Raw genomic sequence first — 18,726 nt, 5'->3', positions numbered from 1 at the left:
CCCTGGATCCTCTCTAATATCTCTAACCAATCCTCTATCTCTACTGCCAGCTTCTCTTCTACTCCAGACATTGCCTGAAATAAATGAGTCCACAAAGTTTAGATCTCTATCCTGTTTTCTTCTTCCCACTATACTCTCTCCTTTCATAATCTTATTTATTCTCATATCTTGGAGCAGCATCTCTGTGCAAGTGATTACTAAACATCTATCTCCAGTCCTGGCGTCAACCCCAAGCTTCAGACATGCGACTCAGACTGTATATTGGACATCTTCCCCTTGGATATCCCATAAAGTGGGTCAATGTGTCTAAAAATGGAAATTATCTTTCCTAAAAAACCTTTTTCCCCAATGCCTTTCCTATTTATGTCCATGGCACCACCATTTAGTTTCCCATGTCTGAAACTTGGTGTTATCTTTGATATTTCTCTCACCTAGCATATCCGGTCTGTTGTCAAATTTTATCATCTGTACTTTGCCAATTTTTCTAGCACCCTTCTCTATGCTCCCCACCCCTACTCTGCCTCCCCACTCTATCCAGATCCTCATGACTGCCTACTTAGACTATTGAAATAGCCTTCTATTTAGTCTCACCCTTGCTAATTCCTCTTATATACAGCTGCCAAAATGATCTTCCTAAAGCACAGGCCTGACCCTGCTCAAAAAGCTTTAATGGTTGGCTTCCTGTTTCCTTTAAGATTAAAAAAAAATGCAAATTCCTGTTGGACATTTAAAGCCCTTCACAGTCTGGCTCCATACTGTCTTTTGAGATTTATGACCTATTATTCGCCATTACTTAATCTACGGTTCAGCAAAATGGGCCCATGACATATCCCTCACAAAAAACATTCCATCTTCTTTCTCCATGCCTGTTGGCCTCTTGGCATCCCTAGATTCCTTCAATTCTCAGTTCAGCTAACTGCAATAGACTGTGAAGTCCTTGAGCAGAGGTCACTTCATTGCTCTTTGTATCCCCTTGCCTCTTATATGGTGCCTGGCATATACTAAGTGTTTAATGAATACTCAACAAGTTGACTGTTCAACAGATCTCAGTTGCCTGAGTAAAGTTTAAGTTTCTAGTCAGGGAGTGTAAGGCTCTCGAAAATGTAGACACCACCCAATTTCTCGAATATTCTCTCACAATGCTCCTTTGTCAGTGTGCTCCAGGCTAGCTAAAATGGAACTCTGTATCCCCTCCATACGCCTGGCATGGCACACCCCATCTACATGCCTTCACGCACATGATTCCTTACATCTGGGTTCTTCTGTCTCCTATTCTTACCTGACAAATTCCTACCATTCCATATACACCACACTCCTCCAAAGTAACCTCAAGAAAGCAGACTCACACGTGGAGAAATGTAGGTGAGGGTCACATAGGCGGCTCAGTGGAAAACATGTTTTAGTAATCTGATGTGGGGTAAGTCATTCAATCTCAGCTACTAAACCCTGGTTAAGTATTGGATCTCAGACAGAAAGAAGTCAGGGCCATTGTTCATAATGAGATGAGGGAACAGGTACCATGTACTCATAAGCCCAAAAGGTGGAAAGAAAACTGGGAGGAAATAGCACACACAGAGGCCCAAGATGGTTCTAGGTCCTACCCAGGGAGACTTACCTTCATACCATCCACATCCAAGACATTAAGGGCTGACCGGCTATCTGCAAAAGTCACCAACATTTGCCCTTGATTGATCCTAGAAAGAAGAGAGACAAATAGAAGTCGCAGACAGGGTGAATAAAGAACTAGTTTCCAGGTTAATCTCTGCCCTTCTGAGTGCAGAAAATTTTCTGTCAATTTGTACTGTCAGTTCAAGAGCTTTTTTGATTGCCAGGGCAAGGTGGTATAGGGGATAGACAAACAGCCTCAAAGTAGAGAAGAGCTGGGTTTTAAGTCCTGCTGCTGTCTGCATGATCTTGATCAAATTCACCACTCAGTGCTCCAGATAAGTTTCTAGGGCTGTTAAGTTTACAGAGTGGGTACCAACCTGTACTGGTAAAGGAAATCTCTTCAGCTAGAAACTGTCTTAGAACAATGAAATCACAGGTCTGATCCAAGCCTGGATTCCAGAGGATCATTTCTCAGAGCATGTAACCTGGGAGAGAGTGAGGAGGGAAGGGAAAGAGCAGTAGAGAGAAGGAAACTAGGAATGAGGGGAGAAATCAAGTAGATGTAAGGAGAGAAAAAAGGGGAGAACGAGGAAAAGGAGGGAGGGAAAGAGAAGGCAGAAGAGGAAGCAGACAGGAGATAGGAAAGGAGAATTTCCAGGGATTTTGAGATTTCTAGAACAAAAACGGGGTATGCACAAAGACCCCAGGTTTATGGAAGAGACAACTTTAAAAGGTTAGAGAGGAAAGAGTCTCTCTAATATGGTAACCAAGGCAGGAAAGGAGTAAGGGAATGGAGAGGAGGACCTGTGCTATAGGTCCATTGTCATTCAGTCTGGCATGAGGGAAACACACAGCCTGAGACCCACAGTGGAACAAAGGTTTTCATTCCTACATCATAGGCTCATAGCTATAAGGACTAGGGGAAAAAGATTACAGAAGGTAATTATAGCAAATATTAGATAAAATCTTCCATATAGAGAGAAAATAAATAAATAAACCACCTAACATTTAAGGATGAGTAAGAGTTGGCATATGAGTTAAATCAGGAAATAGGGGCTAAAGAACAGAAGGTCTATATACTTCTCGACAGGTAGCATATACCACCGCAATTCATTCTTAAGACCCCAGTAAGCTTGTAAAATACATTGCTATCAAACTTACTAGTCTTGTTCCTTATAATATATAATAATAAACCTTTTTTTTAAGCCTAAAGAAGGGTCTTATGCTACTTTTGGGGGAAAAATGGAAGGAAAGAAAATGACTGTTTTTTCCCTTAATCCTAAACTGAATAGCAAAGGGGAAGGCAGAAAATAGGAGAGAGATGGAAAAAAGTCAATAAGAGGGATCAGCATGTCAAGTCCTGCCTTTGCCAAGAAAAAAAAAGATTGGTCCTCTACTGAGGTCCAGGACATTCTGGGCCTTCTGTCAACACACATAGATTTTAGCCTCTGTCAGTGTTTACCTGACAAGAATTATGGTCCCATAATTCCCCAAGGTTTGCATAAGCTCAGCCCGTAAATCCTCAGGAAACTCATTTTTTTCTTCTAGGGTTGGTGACTGTAGGTTTACTACTACCGTAGCGTCTAAGGGTCCTTGGAAAGAAGACACTTCCTGGAAGACTTTCTCCCGGGCATCGACGTCTACTTCCTGGACTTCTACTTCCACAACAGCCAGCACAGGCCTATTAAACACACAGATCAGATGATACAAAGGTAACTTCAAGGCAAAAAGCTCACTGCACAGAACATTGCTGACATTTGCATTCTTCCACTGTTTTCCTGGCTGGTCTTCATCCCAACAATCAGTCCGTGAGGTAGGGGCACCGCCTGCCCCATCTATTTAACAGATGAGTGAGGTTTTTTTTTGTTTTCGTTTTCCCAGGGAGAGGTCCTGGGGGAGGAATAATGCTGCTCTTTATTTTAGTCAGCACTTAGAAAATAATCATCTCAGCTGGATCATAATGACTGTTTAATTATTGAGAACTAAAACTTAGAGTTTTAAGCCAACCTAGTGTTTAGAAGTTTATGGATCAGGTGAGGAGATTTACATTTGGGTGGTAAAGGAAAGATATTCCCATTCGTTCTCAATTAAGAAATAAATTGGCGATGCTTCACTGAGGGATGTGTAGGTGGTGCAGAGCACCAGCCCTGGAGTCAGGTCAAATCTGGACGCAGACACTACATGTGACCCTGGGCAAGTCACTTAATCCTGTTTGCCTCAGTTTCTTCATCTGTCAAGTGAGCTAGAAAAGGCAATGGCAAACCACCCCAGTATTTTTGCCAAGAAAACCCCCAAATGGGGTCATGAAGAGTGAGACAAGACTGAAATGACTGGATAACAAAAAACAACTGAGGGATAGACCAGACAAAGGGAAAAGGGTGGCAGAAGTTCTGCCCTTTACTAATTGGAAGGTTACAGGACTGAGAGCTAGAAAGGAGCCCAGAGATTATCTATTATGTACAGCCTGTGTGACCTTGGACAAGTTACTCATCCCTTGACTCTAGTTTCCTCATCTGTAAAATAATGGGGGTATGTGTGTGTTGGATTCTGTGGCCTCTGAGGTCCTTTCTAGCCCTAGATCTATAATCCCACTATCTACTCCAGCAGTTTTGTTGTACATACAGGAGAAGCTAAGACCTAGAGAAGTTCAATAACTTGTCCATATTGGTGTAGTTTTGTAGGGGTAGGCCTAGGCTTTCTACCTAGTTCTCTGGCTCTAAATCCAGCACTTAGCACAGTGCCTGTGTACATAGTAGGTATATAACATATAAATTATCATAAATGCTTTCTGACTTGTTAACTCTACTATACTCAGGATCCCCCCTACCCACACCCACCCACCAAGAAACCCACCCAATTCTCACTAGAAAGCACCTTCCTGACGTTGTGCTAGACATCAAAGGACTGTTATTTAGTGTTCATTGGACTGAATGGCTAAGATCAACTAACTACTATTATATCATTTTTTACTTGATGCAGGACCATATTGTTTTGGGTACCCAGTCTTCCTACACAGACAGCAAACCCTCCACCCTCCAAACTTTTCCCCCCACAGGACTTCTCATCTTGTGAGATTCTTAGGCATCTCCCATAAAGCCTCCATGGAAGATCTCCCCAAGTCACTATAGCCATCCTCCTTTTTTCAGAAAAGCATTTTCAGGAATATGAATATGCTGCATGTGTAGTTCCATTTTTCATGTTGCATTCCAATTCAATGAACTCGGAACTTTTGTTCTTAAATTTTATACTGATGAAAAATTCAGAAAAGGCTTTTTAAAATAATATTTATTTTGTCACATTGTCACATTCAGGAAACAGCACAACCATCCTTTATTTTTACTTGTAGCTTTGAAATGAGGAAGTTTAATAAAAGCTTGTAAATACTTTGGATGCCACTAATTCAGAACATGTTTAAAGTTTGTTTTCAATAAGATTTTAAAGGGTAAGGATGAACTTACAGAAAAATAAGTGTTCCCAAACACAGGGTCATAGGCTGGAGTTGGAAACTACCTTAAAAGACATCCAGCCCTACATTGCTGTTTCATAGATGAGGAAACTGAAGCTCAGGGAGTATAAGGGACTTGCCCATGTACATCCAGTAACTAAGCATCAGAGGCAGGATTTAAACTCATGTCCTCTGTCTCTACATCTGGCTTCTTTCCACTATAAAATTCTAAAACCACTTTAGCAGCACACAAATGATTTGCTAATTTTATCTTTTTATCAGAGCAGATACAAACCCCTTAAGCTTTAGTTTTAATTACGTGAAAGCAAGAAAACAAAATTTAAAAAATAGGGTGGAGGGGTATGTACAAAAAATATTCATAGCAGCTTTTTTTGGGGTGGCAAAGAATTGGAAATCAAGGGGATGCCCATCAATTGGGGAATAGCTAAACAAGTTGTTGTATATGAATGTAACGGAATACCATTGTGCTATAAGAAATGAGGAGCAGACAGACTTCATAATAACCTGGAGAGACTTATACAAACTGATGTTGAGTGAGAAAAGCAGAACTAGGAGAAATGTGTACACAATTACTAACACAATGTATGTGTGATGACCAACTTTGATAGAATGGGCTCCTCTCAGCAATGAAAGGTTATAAGACAAACTCCAAAAGACCCATGATGGAAAGAGATGTCCATAAGCACAGAAAGAACTACAGTTTGAACACAGATTGAAGCAAACTACCTGCTCTCCTTTTTCTTGTTTTGTTTTGTTTCCTCCTTCCCATTGTTCATTCCATCAGTTATAATCCTTCTTTGCAACCTAATGTTTAATGTGAAGGTATTTGCAGATCCTATATTTGATTGCATGCCACCATGGGTGGGGAGAGAGAAAATTTGAAACTAAAGGGATTGTGGAACTGAATCTCAGAAACTAAAAGTAAACAAATAAATTAATTTTAAAATGGGGTGGGGAGAATAAGTCCAAAAAAGGTACGTGTCAATAGGCTATGGTATATTTCCAATGATGAGCTATATTCAGGAAGTTGTTTATGGGACATAGTCTAAAAAAATGTATGACTAGAAAAAGATGTGCATTGGTTGCATAGGAAACACAAGGAATCTAGATAACAGACAGCCTGAGTATTGCTCTGATGCCTTCAAAATATAATTGAGGAATGCAACCAAAAAACCTAGAAAAGGATTTAAAATCCTTAATTAAACACCAAATTGAAAATCCTGAAAACCAAAGGAGAAATTAATAAAACTGAAAGAAATAAATAAAACCAGGAGCTGGTTTTATGGGGAAAAAAACATATGAATAAAATAAACCATTTGGTTAATTTCATTTTAAAAAGGAAGAAAACCAATAGTATCAAAAAGAAAACAGAATTTACCACCAAGGAGGGAGAAATTAAAGCAATTAGGAGCTATTTTGTCCAATTATATGTCAATAAATCTAAATCTAAGAGAAATGAATGAATATTTACAAAAATACAAATTGCTCATTTGAACAGAAGAGGAAATAGAATACAAAATATAATTGAGCATATATTATATGGCAGACCTATTTGGGACCCGGACAGAATCTCATGAATGAGAAAAGTCTGGATGGAATGTGAACTATACTCGTGGAAGGAGTACTCTCATTGATTTAATCACAGACTCACTAAAGCATTAAGATTCTAATAATCACATATTTTCCAATAATTCAGATTGTCCTTGTCCCACAGTAGTTTAAATTACTGAAGCATTAAAATATCTTCCAATTGGAAAAAAAATCTGTTCTGGGAAACATGACAGGTTCCTTATCATAACTTTTAGGTTCCAGCTGCTTTGCTCCTTCAAACAATTAGCATTACTTCTAAACTGTACCAACATCGACACACCAAGGAATTGAAGGAAAATATAAAGAAGGTTGATTGAGCAGGCAACTGGAGGTGGGGAAGAGATCATTACAACCCCAGCATACAAAGGAAATCACTACTGACAGAAGACGCCCTAAAAGCACATATTTATCAAAAGGCAGATGTATTTCAAGGCAGTTGAAATAACATGTGTCTAACAAGGGTGGCCTCAGATTACTTTAATTCTACTGAAGGGCAACCTTTTTTTTTTTTTTTTAAATCACCAACTCCTTTCTTTTTTTGACTCCAATCCTTGTAAAGCAGGGGCTCTTAACTGAGGACCCTGAACTTGAATGGGGGAAAACTAATTAACATGTTTATATTTTCATTAACCTCCAAATGATATTTATAATTTCCTTCAATTATGAATGTGGACAACAAACCATTATTTTGAGAAGGGGTCAATAGTCTTCACCCACACTGCCAGAGGGGCCTGGGACACAAAAATGGTTAAGAACTCTTGGTGCAGAGGGTGATGCTGCTGTGTTATAATTCTGTTTCTGTCACAATTCTAAGAATTTCTACTCTTCCCTTCTCATTTGCCTTCGCCAGCTATCTCCATTGTACCAAAGACAAAAGACAAAAGAGTGTGCAGAAGACACGCTTTTTTTTTTGTAGCCCATCAGTATTCTCACATGTCAAGCAGAGAACAATGTTCCATTCTCTATGCATAAGGCCTCCAGTTCTGGGACGGCTGTCAAAGATGTAGGAGAACAGAACTGGCATTTCCAAATCACATAAGCGACCCCACAAAGTCCAAGCTATTAAAAACCGTGAAGGTGAAATGTTTTGAGGCATCCAAGCCCCAGGAAGGACGTTACCTGTGATCAGAAGCCTGAAGTTCTGCTCGGCCATAGTACATAAGAGCTCCGGGAGACCAGGTGTGCTTGATTTTGGTGTCAACATTTAAATCGTTGTCTAGAAGGTTGAGCTCTCCAGCTAAAAGGAGATTCCATTTGTGGGATGCACAATAAAAAAAGAAATACACACGTTATATAACATTTAAAAAAGGAAAGTCCAAAATGAATCAGAAAAGTAAGTTGTATTTCTGAATCCCTTTACTATTTCCAAAGTACTAGATGAGTTTCTTATTTAATCTTCACATAGGAAATGAAACTATTATCGTTCTCATTTTACATGGCAGAAAACAAGCTTAGGATGCTTGTATGACAATGGCAGAAGATGGAACTTGCACTCAAATCTTGACTCCTCATGCCTTTACACTCTATCACAACTATTTCCCCTTATTCTAGGAGTGTACTTCCTAAAACATCAATTCTCTTAGCATCCCCCACCTCCCTCGTAAAGCTATATGTGGCCCTACCTCCTCAAGGTCTCCTTTTTCCTTTCACTGCTACTGTCTTCACTTTCTTATCTGAGGTATGGCTCAGACCCTTGAGACTCTTTCCTCAAAGCCTCCAATGATTAGATTTCTAAATCATTAGAATACAGGTACCCATGTTTCCCACTTACCATGTCCAAAATGGAATTAATTTGCCCATAAAACCCGGCCCTCTCTTAACTTTCCAGTCTCAGTGATGGCGTCTCTAATCTTTTGGATTATCACCATCTTGATTATTCCTTCTCCCACATCCCCTAAATGTTATTAGTCATCAAAACCTATTGATTCTACTTCTATAGACCCACCTTATCACCAATCTAATTCAAGTCCTTATACCTCCTGTTGCCTGCACTACTATAACAGCCTACTAAATTGTCTCCCTTCTTCCTGTCCCCTGCTTCCCAAATCCATCCTAAACACAGCTGCCAAAATAACTAACACATGGGTTTGACATGACTTCCCTGGTTAAGGGCTCTTGACTATCTATGGGATAAAATACAAACTCAGCATCCAACACTCACTGCTGATGTTTCAGACCTTCATAGTCTGGCTCCAAGTTACTTTTACTGATATGTTACTTCACCCCTCCCTTTCATGCACTCACTCCCACTGGACTACAGCCATCCCCTCATCTGCTCTTGTCTATGCCTGCATTGGTGCCTGCTGCCTTCATCATGCCAGGTAAGCATTCTCTCCACACCTCTGCCTATGGAAATCTTTTCCCTTCCTTTAAGGTGTCCCTTCCCCCGCCCCCAGAAGTCGCCTTCTCCAAGACACCTTGTCTGATACCCTTAGCAGAAAGCAATCTCTCCCTCCCTTCTAATGTCATTAACTGTACTTTACCCAGACTCTTACCCTTTTAAAAAATGACATTCTTTCTTGTGTGATAATTATTTCTGTATCCATCCTCTTCTTTATTAGAGTGTAGCCTCCTACAGGGGTAGGGGCTGTCACTTTTCATATTTTGACTCATAATGTCTGGCACAGAATCTTATTTAATACATATTTGTTTAACTGAACATGGTAAAAACTAAGCTAACACTACCTCAAACCATTCACCCTAGCATACAAGTTCAAATTTGGGAGATGCTGATTCACATAGCTTTGATGGATTCATATCCTAACAAAGGGCACCATGAATTTCAGTAATGCCTGCATTTCTTTATAATATAAGTGGAAAAAAAATCCTTTCTAGGTCCATCAAGCTTATCATTCAAGTTTCGTGGCACCCTTCACTATATCAAGAGATGAAGTATTTTGCTTAGGGAATAAACTGGGGGATGGAATTGCCCTGTGGGTCTGAGAATACTTATTCTGACAAGCCCCACTTGAAAGAGCTTGGCATGGTAACATATAACATGTAACTGCTGAGTAAATATTAACTGAAAGAAAATGGATTTTTTTTAAAATCTGCCTGAGTACACACATTTCCTAGCCTTGAATTCTAGCAAATTTCCCATGAGAGAAGCTTAGTTTGAGTATCTTGCTCGTTGAAAAGCATGTCCAGTTCTCACAATTTTTAGTCATCCTCAATGCCAAGCAGATCAAACAAGTACTTGGTGGGCATTAAAATAGTAAATTCTATCTACCCAGCTAAGTCTTGACTTGGGCTCATCTTTTCTCTTCTGAATTGGCAGAATTTAGCCAAATAGAATAAGATGTTAGAATGCAAGAGATTTGGATGAGCTAGATAAAGGATACATATGTATAGCTATATGAAAGGGTAAAATTAGACTGCCAGAGAGGGAGAAAGATGAGAAGTCACATCTTTTTGAAACTAGCATCCTTTTCCCTTGACCAGAACTAAAAGGGGACGGCAGAACAGTGAGAGGTAGAGGGTAGCAGCAAATCTCATGTTCTTAACACAGCCCAACTGGAGATGGTTTGAAGAACACAATCTCCCAAAGCTGGATGCCCAGATGACAGACTTTGGGTATTCTAGGCACATTTATGTTATCTTTTCACAATAGGAATCTGATATGATTTCAGGATACAAGGTGGGAAGAATCAGGGACCTTAATAAGAGAGCTGTGCACATAGGAGAAGTTTGTCATTGTTGGTTGTTTTGTTTTTTTTTTAAATCATACTCATTCTACTTTGCCCAATATTGCTAAGTCTTTCATTTTCACTGACCTGTTTTATCAAGAGGATGTTTCTTCCTCCACCATAGTACCCTGTCAGTCCAGGCTGGGGTTCGACACTTATCACTTGTATCATAAGCTTCTGAGCCAACATCATATTTGTATGTGGGTCCAAAATTGATGGCACCTTCATGAAAGTCCTTAAATATCTATCAAGAAAAAATAATCAAAAGGGCCATCTCAATTCTGGATTTTCTGTGGCAAATGCAAGTATGTACACTACCAAAATACTGTATGTTAATACAACTTAACACAATGTTTATGCTAAGTTTATAAATGCCTCAAAACAGTTTTGAAATTGGGAATTAGGGCTTTAGAAAAAAATACAAAAGCAAAGAGTGTTGGCCAATAAGTCAACCATCTAAATAAACAGAAACCCATAAGTAAAGCAAGTAGGCAATATGAGAGAGTAGAAAGAATTCTGCTTTTGAAACCAGGGGACATGGGTTTGAATTCCAGCTCTGCCACTTTCAACCTAGGTAATCTTGGTCCAGTCACTGAACATTTCTGTACTCAGTTTCCTCATCTGTAAAATGAAGACATTCCAGTTCTAAATCCATGGTCCTACAATCCTCTATTTCAGTCTGCCTCTCTTCAACAAAAAGCTTCTAGCAACAACATGAATCATGGGATGTGATGAGAGATGCTCAGGGGACATTATGACTTTGACAGTTTACCAGATATGGAAATGTAAAAAGTATCCTAGTGCCTTTGGGGTGAATTTCTTTATACATAACAGCTTTTCATTATCAGTGCTGATGGTCAGGACAGAGACAACATAGGAGAAAATGTCAGAGAAACCTCTCTCTCCATAGAGTTAAGAAAGTCAGTCTTCCCTTTGAAAAATATTTATTCAGGGCCATTATCAGGCAGGAATCCATGAAACCTGTGCTTCCAGATTTAGCCCATCCTACCAGAACCACAATAACAATGAAGGCTAATAGATAGTACTTGCAGAACATTTTTCATATACTGTCTCTTTTGATCCTCTCCACTTCCCTATTATTGTCCCTACTTTACAGATAAGAAAACAAGAGACTGTAAGGTCATATAGCTGGCAAATATCTGAGACCACATTCAGACTCGGATCTTCCCCACTCCAAAGTCTAGCAGTCTATACACCTTGCAACTTAGCTGCCTCAATGAGACCAATACATATTGAAAGGGCTGAAAAGAAGAAAGGTACTGAGTGATACAGAATTCATAGCCCCTACATAATTCAGAATAGTTATAGAATTTCTCTTAATGATATTCATGACTTAAGAATGCCCTGAGGGGCATTGTATACAGTCTTATAAGTCAGGAAACAAGAAGAAATTCAAATTACCATTGGATTAGAGATTTAGAGATAAAGGGAACCTTGAGGTCTAGTACTCTAACTCCTTCATTTTTCAGATGCAGAAAGTGAGGGCCAGAGACATTAAGTGACTTAGTAGTAAAATGGCAGAGCCATGATTCAAACCCAATGTAGCATTCTTTCCATCATGTCATACTGACTCCTCTGAGTCAACCCTCCAGGGCAGATAGATATATTTTGAAAACTGTGTGAAATATAATTCAGCATTTTAAGTCCTGGGGGTGGAAACAGACCATCCCATCAATAAAATATCCCCCGTGTTTAATGCATTATGAATGCACATAAAGTCATATTTATGAATGTATTCCGCCTCTACACACACACACAGATGACAACCTTAATCAAGGCTCCCCAAACCACACTATCTACTTTATGACCCTTGTGTGGATGCATTCCTAGCCCAACAGTCTCTGCCCAAGTATGGAAAATCATTTAAGGTCATTCTGATGGTTACAACTGACTTTAATAAAGTAGAACCAAACACCATGCTGTGTTGTGCCTGTTACTGAGACTTGTGAGCATTATGAACTTTGCTTTATTGGCAGCCAAAGCTAGTTTCCACTTGGGCAAAAAATTTCCCTGCTTAGCTGGAGTCAGAGGTAACTTTATATTAGTGTAATTGCCAACCCTTTTCCAAAATTCTCCAAAATGTATCTCATCATATGAAATTACTTTTTTTGATCTGGAAATGAACAAATTTTTTGCCTATGAGTCATAATACACTTTGGTGAGAAGGGGCAGGGTAAGGGAGGAATATGTACACATAAACACACATATAATATACACTCTTTTTTGTGGTTCAGTCATTTTTAGTCTTGTCTGACTCTTCCTATTTGGGGTTTTCTTGGCAAAGATACTAAAGGGGCTTACCATTTCCTTCTCCAGCTCATTTTTTTTTTAAAGCAATCGGGGTTAAGTAACTTGCTCAAGGTTACACGGCCAGCTATTATTTCTGGGTGTGGTGCTGAGTATCCGAGCCTGGATTTGATCTAGGTCATCCCGACACTGGAGCCGGTGCTCCCACCCGCTGAGCCACCTGGCTGCCCCTAAGCAATTGGGGCTAAGTAACTTGCTCAAGATTACACGGCCAGGTGTTTCTAGGTGGGTGCTAAGTGTCTGAGCCTGGGATTCGATCTCCAGGTCTTCTCAACACTGGAGCTGGTGCTCTTACTCGCTGTGCTACCTGGCCGCCCCGTCCAGCTCATTTTTTACAGATGAGAAACCGAGGCAAGCTGGGTTAAGTGACTTGCCCAGGGTCACACAGCTAGTAAGTGTCTAATGCTGGATTTGAACTCAGGAAGATGAATTTTCCTGACTCCAGGCCTGGGGCTCTATCTATCATGCCACCCAGCCATCCATATATACTTTCCATTTCAAAAATAAGGAAGCTAAAATTCAAAGAGTTCAGCATCACATTCCTTCATTCCTCTCTAGGCTATATCTTCACTCTTTGGGTCTCTCTCTATAAGGCCCCAGAACCCTCCTTACCCTAGAGGCTCACTCTGCCCCTAAAGCTGTGCCCAGGAAGCAACCTCTTCCGCTGAGCTCTCTGCCTCAGATTGGCTGCTTCCTCTCTCTCAAGGACTTACTCTTCAATGTTCAGGGACAAGCCACTAATTCTCTTTTGTATATGATCTTCAACCATTAGAATGTAAGCCCCAGGAGGGCAGGGACCATCCTATTTGTATTACCAAAGCTCAAGTGTTTGTTGGCTTGATATCACAGAGAAAATAAGAGGCAAATGCAGGATTTCAGCTTAGTTTCTCAGACTCCAAAGCCAGAATTATACAATCTCCTATCTGATTATCCATTGTAATGAGCCAGTTCAAGCTAGCTTTCAGAAAAGTGTTCCAAGACAAAGTGGCTACCCCAAAACTGGCTTACCTTTCCACTGGATTTCTGTAGTTGTAGTTGATCAAATTCTAGAAGTTTCTTCCAGTCTTGTCGCTTAACAAAATAGAAGACTTCTTCATAAGTAAGATCAATTCGGTAATTGAAATCCCCACACCAGAAGACATAGTCATGCGAAAAAACACTTCTTCCCTGGTTATGTGAAAACGAACAAGAGAAACAAACTATTAAGAAAAATATACTTGGGGTGGCTAGGTAGCACAGTGAATAGAGTACCGGCCCTGGAGTCAGGAGGACCTGAGTTCAAATCTGACCTCAGACACTTGACACACACTAGCTGTGTGACCATGGGCAAGTCACTTAACCCCAATTGCCCTCCAAAAAAAAAAAAAAAGAAAGAAAAGTATATTTTAATACAGTTTGATACCGAAGGGAGGAGAGATGTAGGACCACATTATAAAACTGGTCAATCGAAATGGCACATAGAAATCAGTTTCTTATGTACAGGCACTGGGGTATAGAGGTCCATCTTGCCCCGCTAGAAAGTTGGGGGGGGGGGGGTAAAATGAGGGAGGATATAGGGGAGAATGGATTGAGGGAAGGGGTATTCAGTGGGCTTGCTATTTTGGGGTGGGCATAGGGGAAAGATGGGGAGAAAAAATTATAACTCAAAATCATGTGGAAATGAATGTTGATAACTAAATATTAATTAATTAATTTAAAAAATCAGTCTCTTTAAAAACAAACAAAAATAAAAACTTTATTACTTTAAAACCTGAACTTCCTTCTTAGATATTTTCAACTAAATCCTCTATTTTGTACTAGTTATTATCAAGTAGTTTGGAAAGGGGTTTCAATTGCAATTGGAAAGCATATCTAAGGCAATTTTTAAAGAACAAATTATTATTAAGCACTTTTTAAAAAGTTTAACCTCTCCAAAATTAAAAAAGATACAAATTGAACTTTGAGAAATTATTTCATAGTCATCAAATAACAAAAATATAGAGAAACAAGGAAATTACATGCTGGCAGAGTTGTGAAGAAACAGGCACACTCATTCATTGATAGGAGGAGAATTGCAAACTTGCTGGATTTTTTGGGAGAGTAATCAATATGCATTATCAGCTCAAAGATTTTTAAAATGGTACTTATTTGTAATTGCAAAAATTGGAAGCAACTTAAGTGATCAACACTAGAGGAATGACTAAATAAATGCCAAGGGAAGGAAGCACACCAGGCCTGGAGTCAGGGATACCTGAGTTCAAATCCACCCTCAGATACCTACTAGCTGTGTGACCCTGGGCAAGTCACTTAACTCTGCCTCAGTTTCCTCATCTATAAAATGAACTGGAGAAGGAAAAGGCAAACAAACCCCAAATGCGGTCATAAAGAATCAGGACTCAAAACAACTGAATGATAACAACAATGCTTCACTGGCTGGCTACCTCTTGGAATCAGGGCAATCTGAGGTCAAATTCTGCTTAAGATAGGCTTCAGTGTGTTTTCCTCTACTTTAGTAATATGTTTTACATTCTAACATGACAGATTAACCCAAGCACTTATCATTACTTGGTAAAATGAGGTTTAAGGAAATTGTTACAAATTTCCTTTTGCTGCCACTTGGTTCTTAAGCATTGGTCTCCCCGTTACCTCTATGTCATATTCCTCTCACAGCAGGCAGGCAGACTGTCAGATGGAGTTTAGAGAACAATGAGTCAAGACCGGTCTTTACACTTTCTCTCTCTTGCACCATTTTGCACAATTCTCTGCACAAACCATGCCACAGATGCTTGTTGGATTAAATTCCTTGACCCTCTAGATTAGTGGATTCTAAACTGTAGGCTATAGAGTTATTTTAAGGGGTTCCTAAATCCACATGGGCACCAAGCAAGGTCATGTGGCTCTTTAATTTTGCCACTAGAAATTTTCTCAATCCAAACAAATGTATTAGCTGAATTAATGGTATTGCTATCTTATTCCCATGACCAAGCTGATTACTGCCCCCATCCAGTCCCCACCCCCAAATAAAAATAAACAAATAGTTATTCCTGAGTGCACTTCCACATCACCAAAAAACCTCAATTTAAGGTTTTGTGGCTCTATTCTCTGTGATCTTCTGTATCCTCTCCCCAGGGGAATATAGTCAGGTTAGGCAGAACAAATATAAACCATGCGATGTATGTGTGTGTATGTAATATATATAGATACATACATATAAAACTATTTTGGTTATATAACTATATAGTTGATATATACATATATACATTTTGTGTGTGTGTGTGTGTGTGTGTGTGTGTGTATACACACACACACACACATTTATTCTGTTAAGAGGGATATTATGCCACAGTTCCCTTGGGGGAGGGGGAGGTTGTTCAGTGGATAGAGTATTGAACTTGAAAGTAAGGAAAACCTGAGTTCAAATTCTATCTCAATCACTTAGTAACTATGTGACTGAGCAAGTCACCTAACCTCTTCAGTCTCAGTTTCCTCATCTATAAAATGGGGATAATAATAGCACCTACTTCACAGGGTTATTGTGAGGATCAGATGAAATAAAACAGATAAAGCAATTTGCAAACATTAAAAGCACTCTATAAATGCTTGTTATGGTAAAAAAGTAATACATATGTGTCATTAATAACAATTGCTATATATATTATAATCATATAGTGTGTACATATACACACAACTCTAAATAACTATATTGTATGTATATATATTAATATCAAATATAACTAAATAATTATAAATAAACTAAAAGCTTATTTTAAAAGAATTTTTAAAAATCTGACATCTTAGAGTTCAATGTGGGCCATTAAAGATGCTGGGTTTTTTCCCAAAGGCTCAGCAAGAAATAAAATCACATTTCAAAAAACACTAGTGATGTAGAATTTGGAAAGCACAAAGCCCATGCCAAACTATTTCTAAAATTAACTTGTATTTTTCTTTATCTAATGCAGCCACTACAACAAAAGTCATGGCACAAAATAATGAAGAGAAATTTAAGCGCTGAAATTTGAAGTGCAGCATACAACCCAGTAAGAGTACAGATGGGGTCCATAAAATCCCTGTTGGGGGCTCAATATCGACATGATTCAACTCCATGAACAAACTTCATCCATGTTATTTGGTCACAAGAACCATCAGAGGAATATGTGGATGGATAAGTGGGAGACTCAACCCCACTGGGAACAATCCAAGATTCTTATGAAGGAAAGCAAAAGTACCATCTTAACTCAAATAGCAAAATATCCTTGCTTCCTTAGGAAAGCACCATGGACCTCCCTACCATCACTAGAGGGCAACATTGTGTATGTTATGGGCAGCTTCTCACAGTTGTCTCCCCATCAGGGACTTCTGTATGAGGTGAAAGGATTCTTAAACATGAATTCAATCAAGTTTTTATATTGGGTGTTCTTATCTGAGTTCCACAGGAATAGCAGCCATGTTAACCGATACTGAGATGCATCATAACATGTACATAAAAATTTTGAATCTTGGGGACAATTGCACTTTATTCTAATTAGACTTAAGGGTTCTTTGCTAAGTTGTCCAAGATATCAGCACAAACCATTGATGCATTTTGGCAGTATTGCTTATAATCCTAGCATTTCTTGGTAAAACAGAAATGACGCATGAAAAAGTTTACAAAAGGACAGAGATACACAAAGGATGGACATGTACAAAGGACAAACGTATGAGGAGGAAAGGAGCTCAGTGGACAGAAAGGATGGGAAAATCACCTAAGGTGCATGCCACGCCCTCTCCTACCACCACCACCACCTCCACCTCCACCATTACCATATCCCACCAGACACCAAATACCCCAATGTTAGTTTCAAGGATTGGTCCACTAAATTTCTTTTTCCAATTTCTTAGACATGGAATTTCTTACCATGGGGAAACTAAGCTTCTGTGTAATCTCCTTATAGTCTTCATTCCTCTCTTTCACCTGTGACTGTCCAGCAGTCAAATGACTACAAATAAAACAGAAGCTAGTGCTATGGAACTGAAATCGGATGCCAACGGCGCCTTTGTTCCCAGCTTTTCCTCCCATGCCAGTCTTCACTGTGTCAATCGCTACATCCCTGGAACACAACGGTAAGAAAAAAGTTAATTTGATTTCTCTATGTCCAGAAAGGAAAAACCAGCACCCCCCACTTGGCGCGGGGTGAATTATTATCAAAGAGAACCTTCAAAAATTCTTCCATACTACTTTCCCAATCAAATCTTCAGGACCCAAGCAATACTTTACTATACTCTTGTGAAGACTTTCCATTGGCATTATCCTATTATAAAGATTTCAGATATCTTTATATGAAGCTCATTTTTTTTTTGTGCTTTTTTGGAGGGAAGGCAAGGTAATTTGGGTTAAGTGACTTGCCCAAGGTCACATGGCTATTAAGTGGTAAGTGTCTGAGGCTGGATGTGAACTCAGGTTCTCCTGACTCAAGGGCCAGTGTTCTATTGACCTAGCCACCCCATATGACGCTCACTTTTAACCAAGCTCTGTGTCACAAAAAGTATCTCCAAAGAATGAAGAAGCTAAGGATTCATTCATCCTTGCTCTGTACCTGCTTTTTATTATTTGATCCCACTCTATTCCACCCCCAGAAAAAATATGAATTCATACTGCTGGGCTCACTCAGTCTGAATGGCATTATTGTGACCCAGAGGCAGCCATAACTATAAAATACTCAGGAATGTCCATCTGAAAAGATGGCATATTTGGAGAAGCAGGAAAATGATGGCTACTTGCAAAGTTCTCCAGAGATAGTTTCAAATCAACTTTGTTGAGTGAGGTTTCTTATTTTCAGTAACCTGAACATGAGAGAGAAGGGGCAAAGCTATGCCATTTCAACTATGTTAGCTTTTAATATATTAATGGAAAAAAATCATTGACAGGGAGAACTCCTGATACGGCAACTATCTGTCCCTTCCTAGTTATTACTCAGATGAAACTTGACAATGATATCTGGGGGAACAGGTGTGCTTACTCAACAAGCCTGAGGCCAGAGGTACTGTTTATTCAATGAGGGCACTGGTATCAAGGATCTGATGCCATGTTTC

General features: G+C 39.4%; 2 protein-coding genes across 6 annotated transcripts in view; both read right to left on the bottom strand.

Moving 5' to 3' along the window:
* Window positions 1-18,726, bottom strand: part of GTF2H5 (general transcription factor IIH subunit 5) — a 229,815-nt gene that overhangs the window by 99,078 nt on the left and 112,011 nt on the right. The window lies entirely within an intron of this gene.
* The window catches only part of SYNJ2 (synaptojanin 2), a 144,634-nt gene that overhangs the window by 15,033 nt on the left and 110,875 nt on the right, over window positions 1-18,726 (bottom strand). For all 4 annotated transcript variants that reach the window (XM_069070314.1, XM_069070315.1, XM_069070316.1 and 1 more), the window contains exons 15-20: window positions 17,552-17,744; window positions 13,687-13,845; window positions 10,438-10,594; window positions 7,784-7,901; window positions 3,071-3,289; window positions 1,616-1,694 (exon numbers count right to left, since the gene is read on the bottom strand). In XM_069070314.1, the coding sequence (XP_068926415.1) occupies window positions 1,616-1,694; window positions 3,071-3,289; window positions 7,784-7,901; window positions 10,438-10,594; window positions 13,687-13,845; window positions 17,552-17,744 (925 nt within the window). The remainder of the gene's footprint in view (window positions 1-1,615; window positions 1,695-3,070; window positions 3,290-7,783; window positions 7,902-10,437; window positions 10,595-13,686; window positions 13,846-17,551; window positions 17,745-18,726) is intronic.

Source organism: Petaurus breviceps, unplaced genomic scaffold (assembly GCF_028583685.1).
Source record: "Petaurus breviceps papuanus isolate PSGF00001 unplaced genomic scaffold, PetGlider_PUasm1.0 90808, whole genome shotgun sequence".
Classification (NCBI taxonomy): Eukaryota; Metazoa; Chordata; class Mammalia; order Diprotodontia; family Petauridae; genus Petaurus; species Petaurus breviceps.
This window is presented reverse-complemented; position numbering and strand designations above follow the sequence as displayed.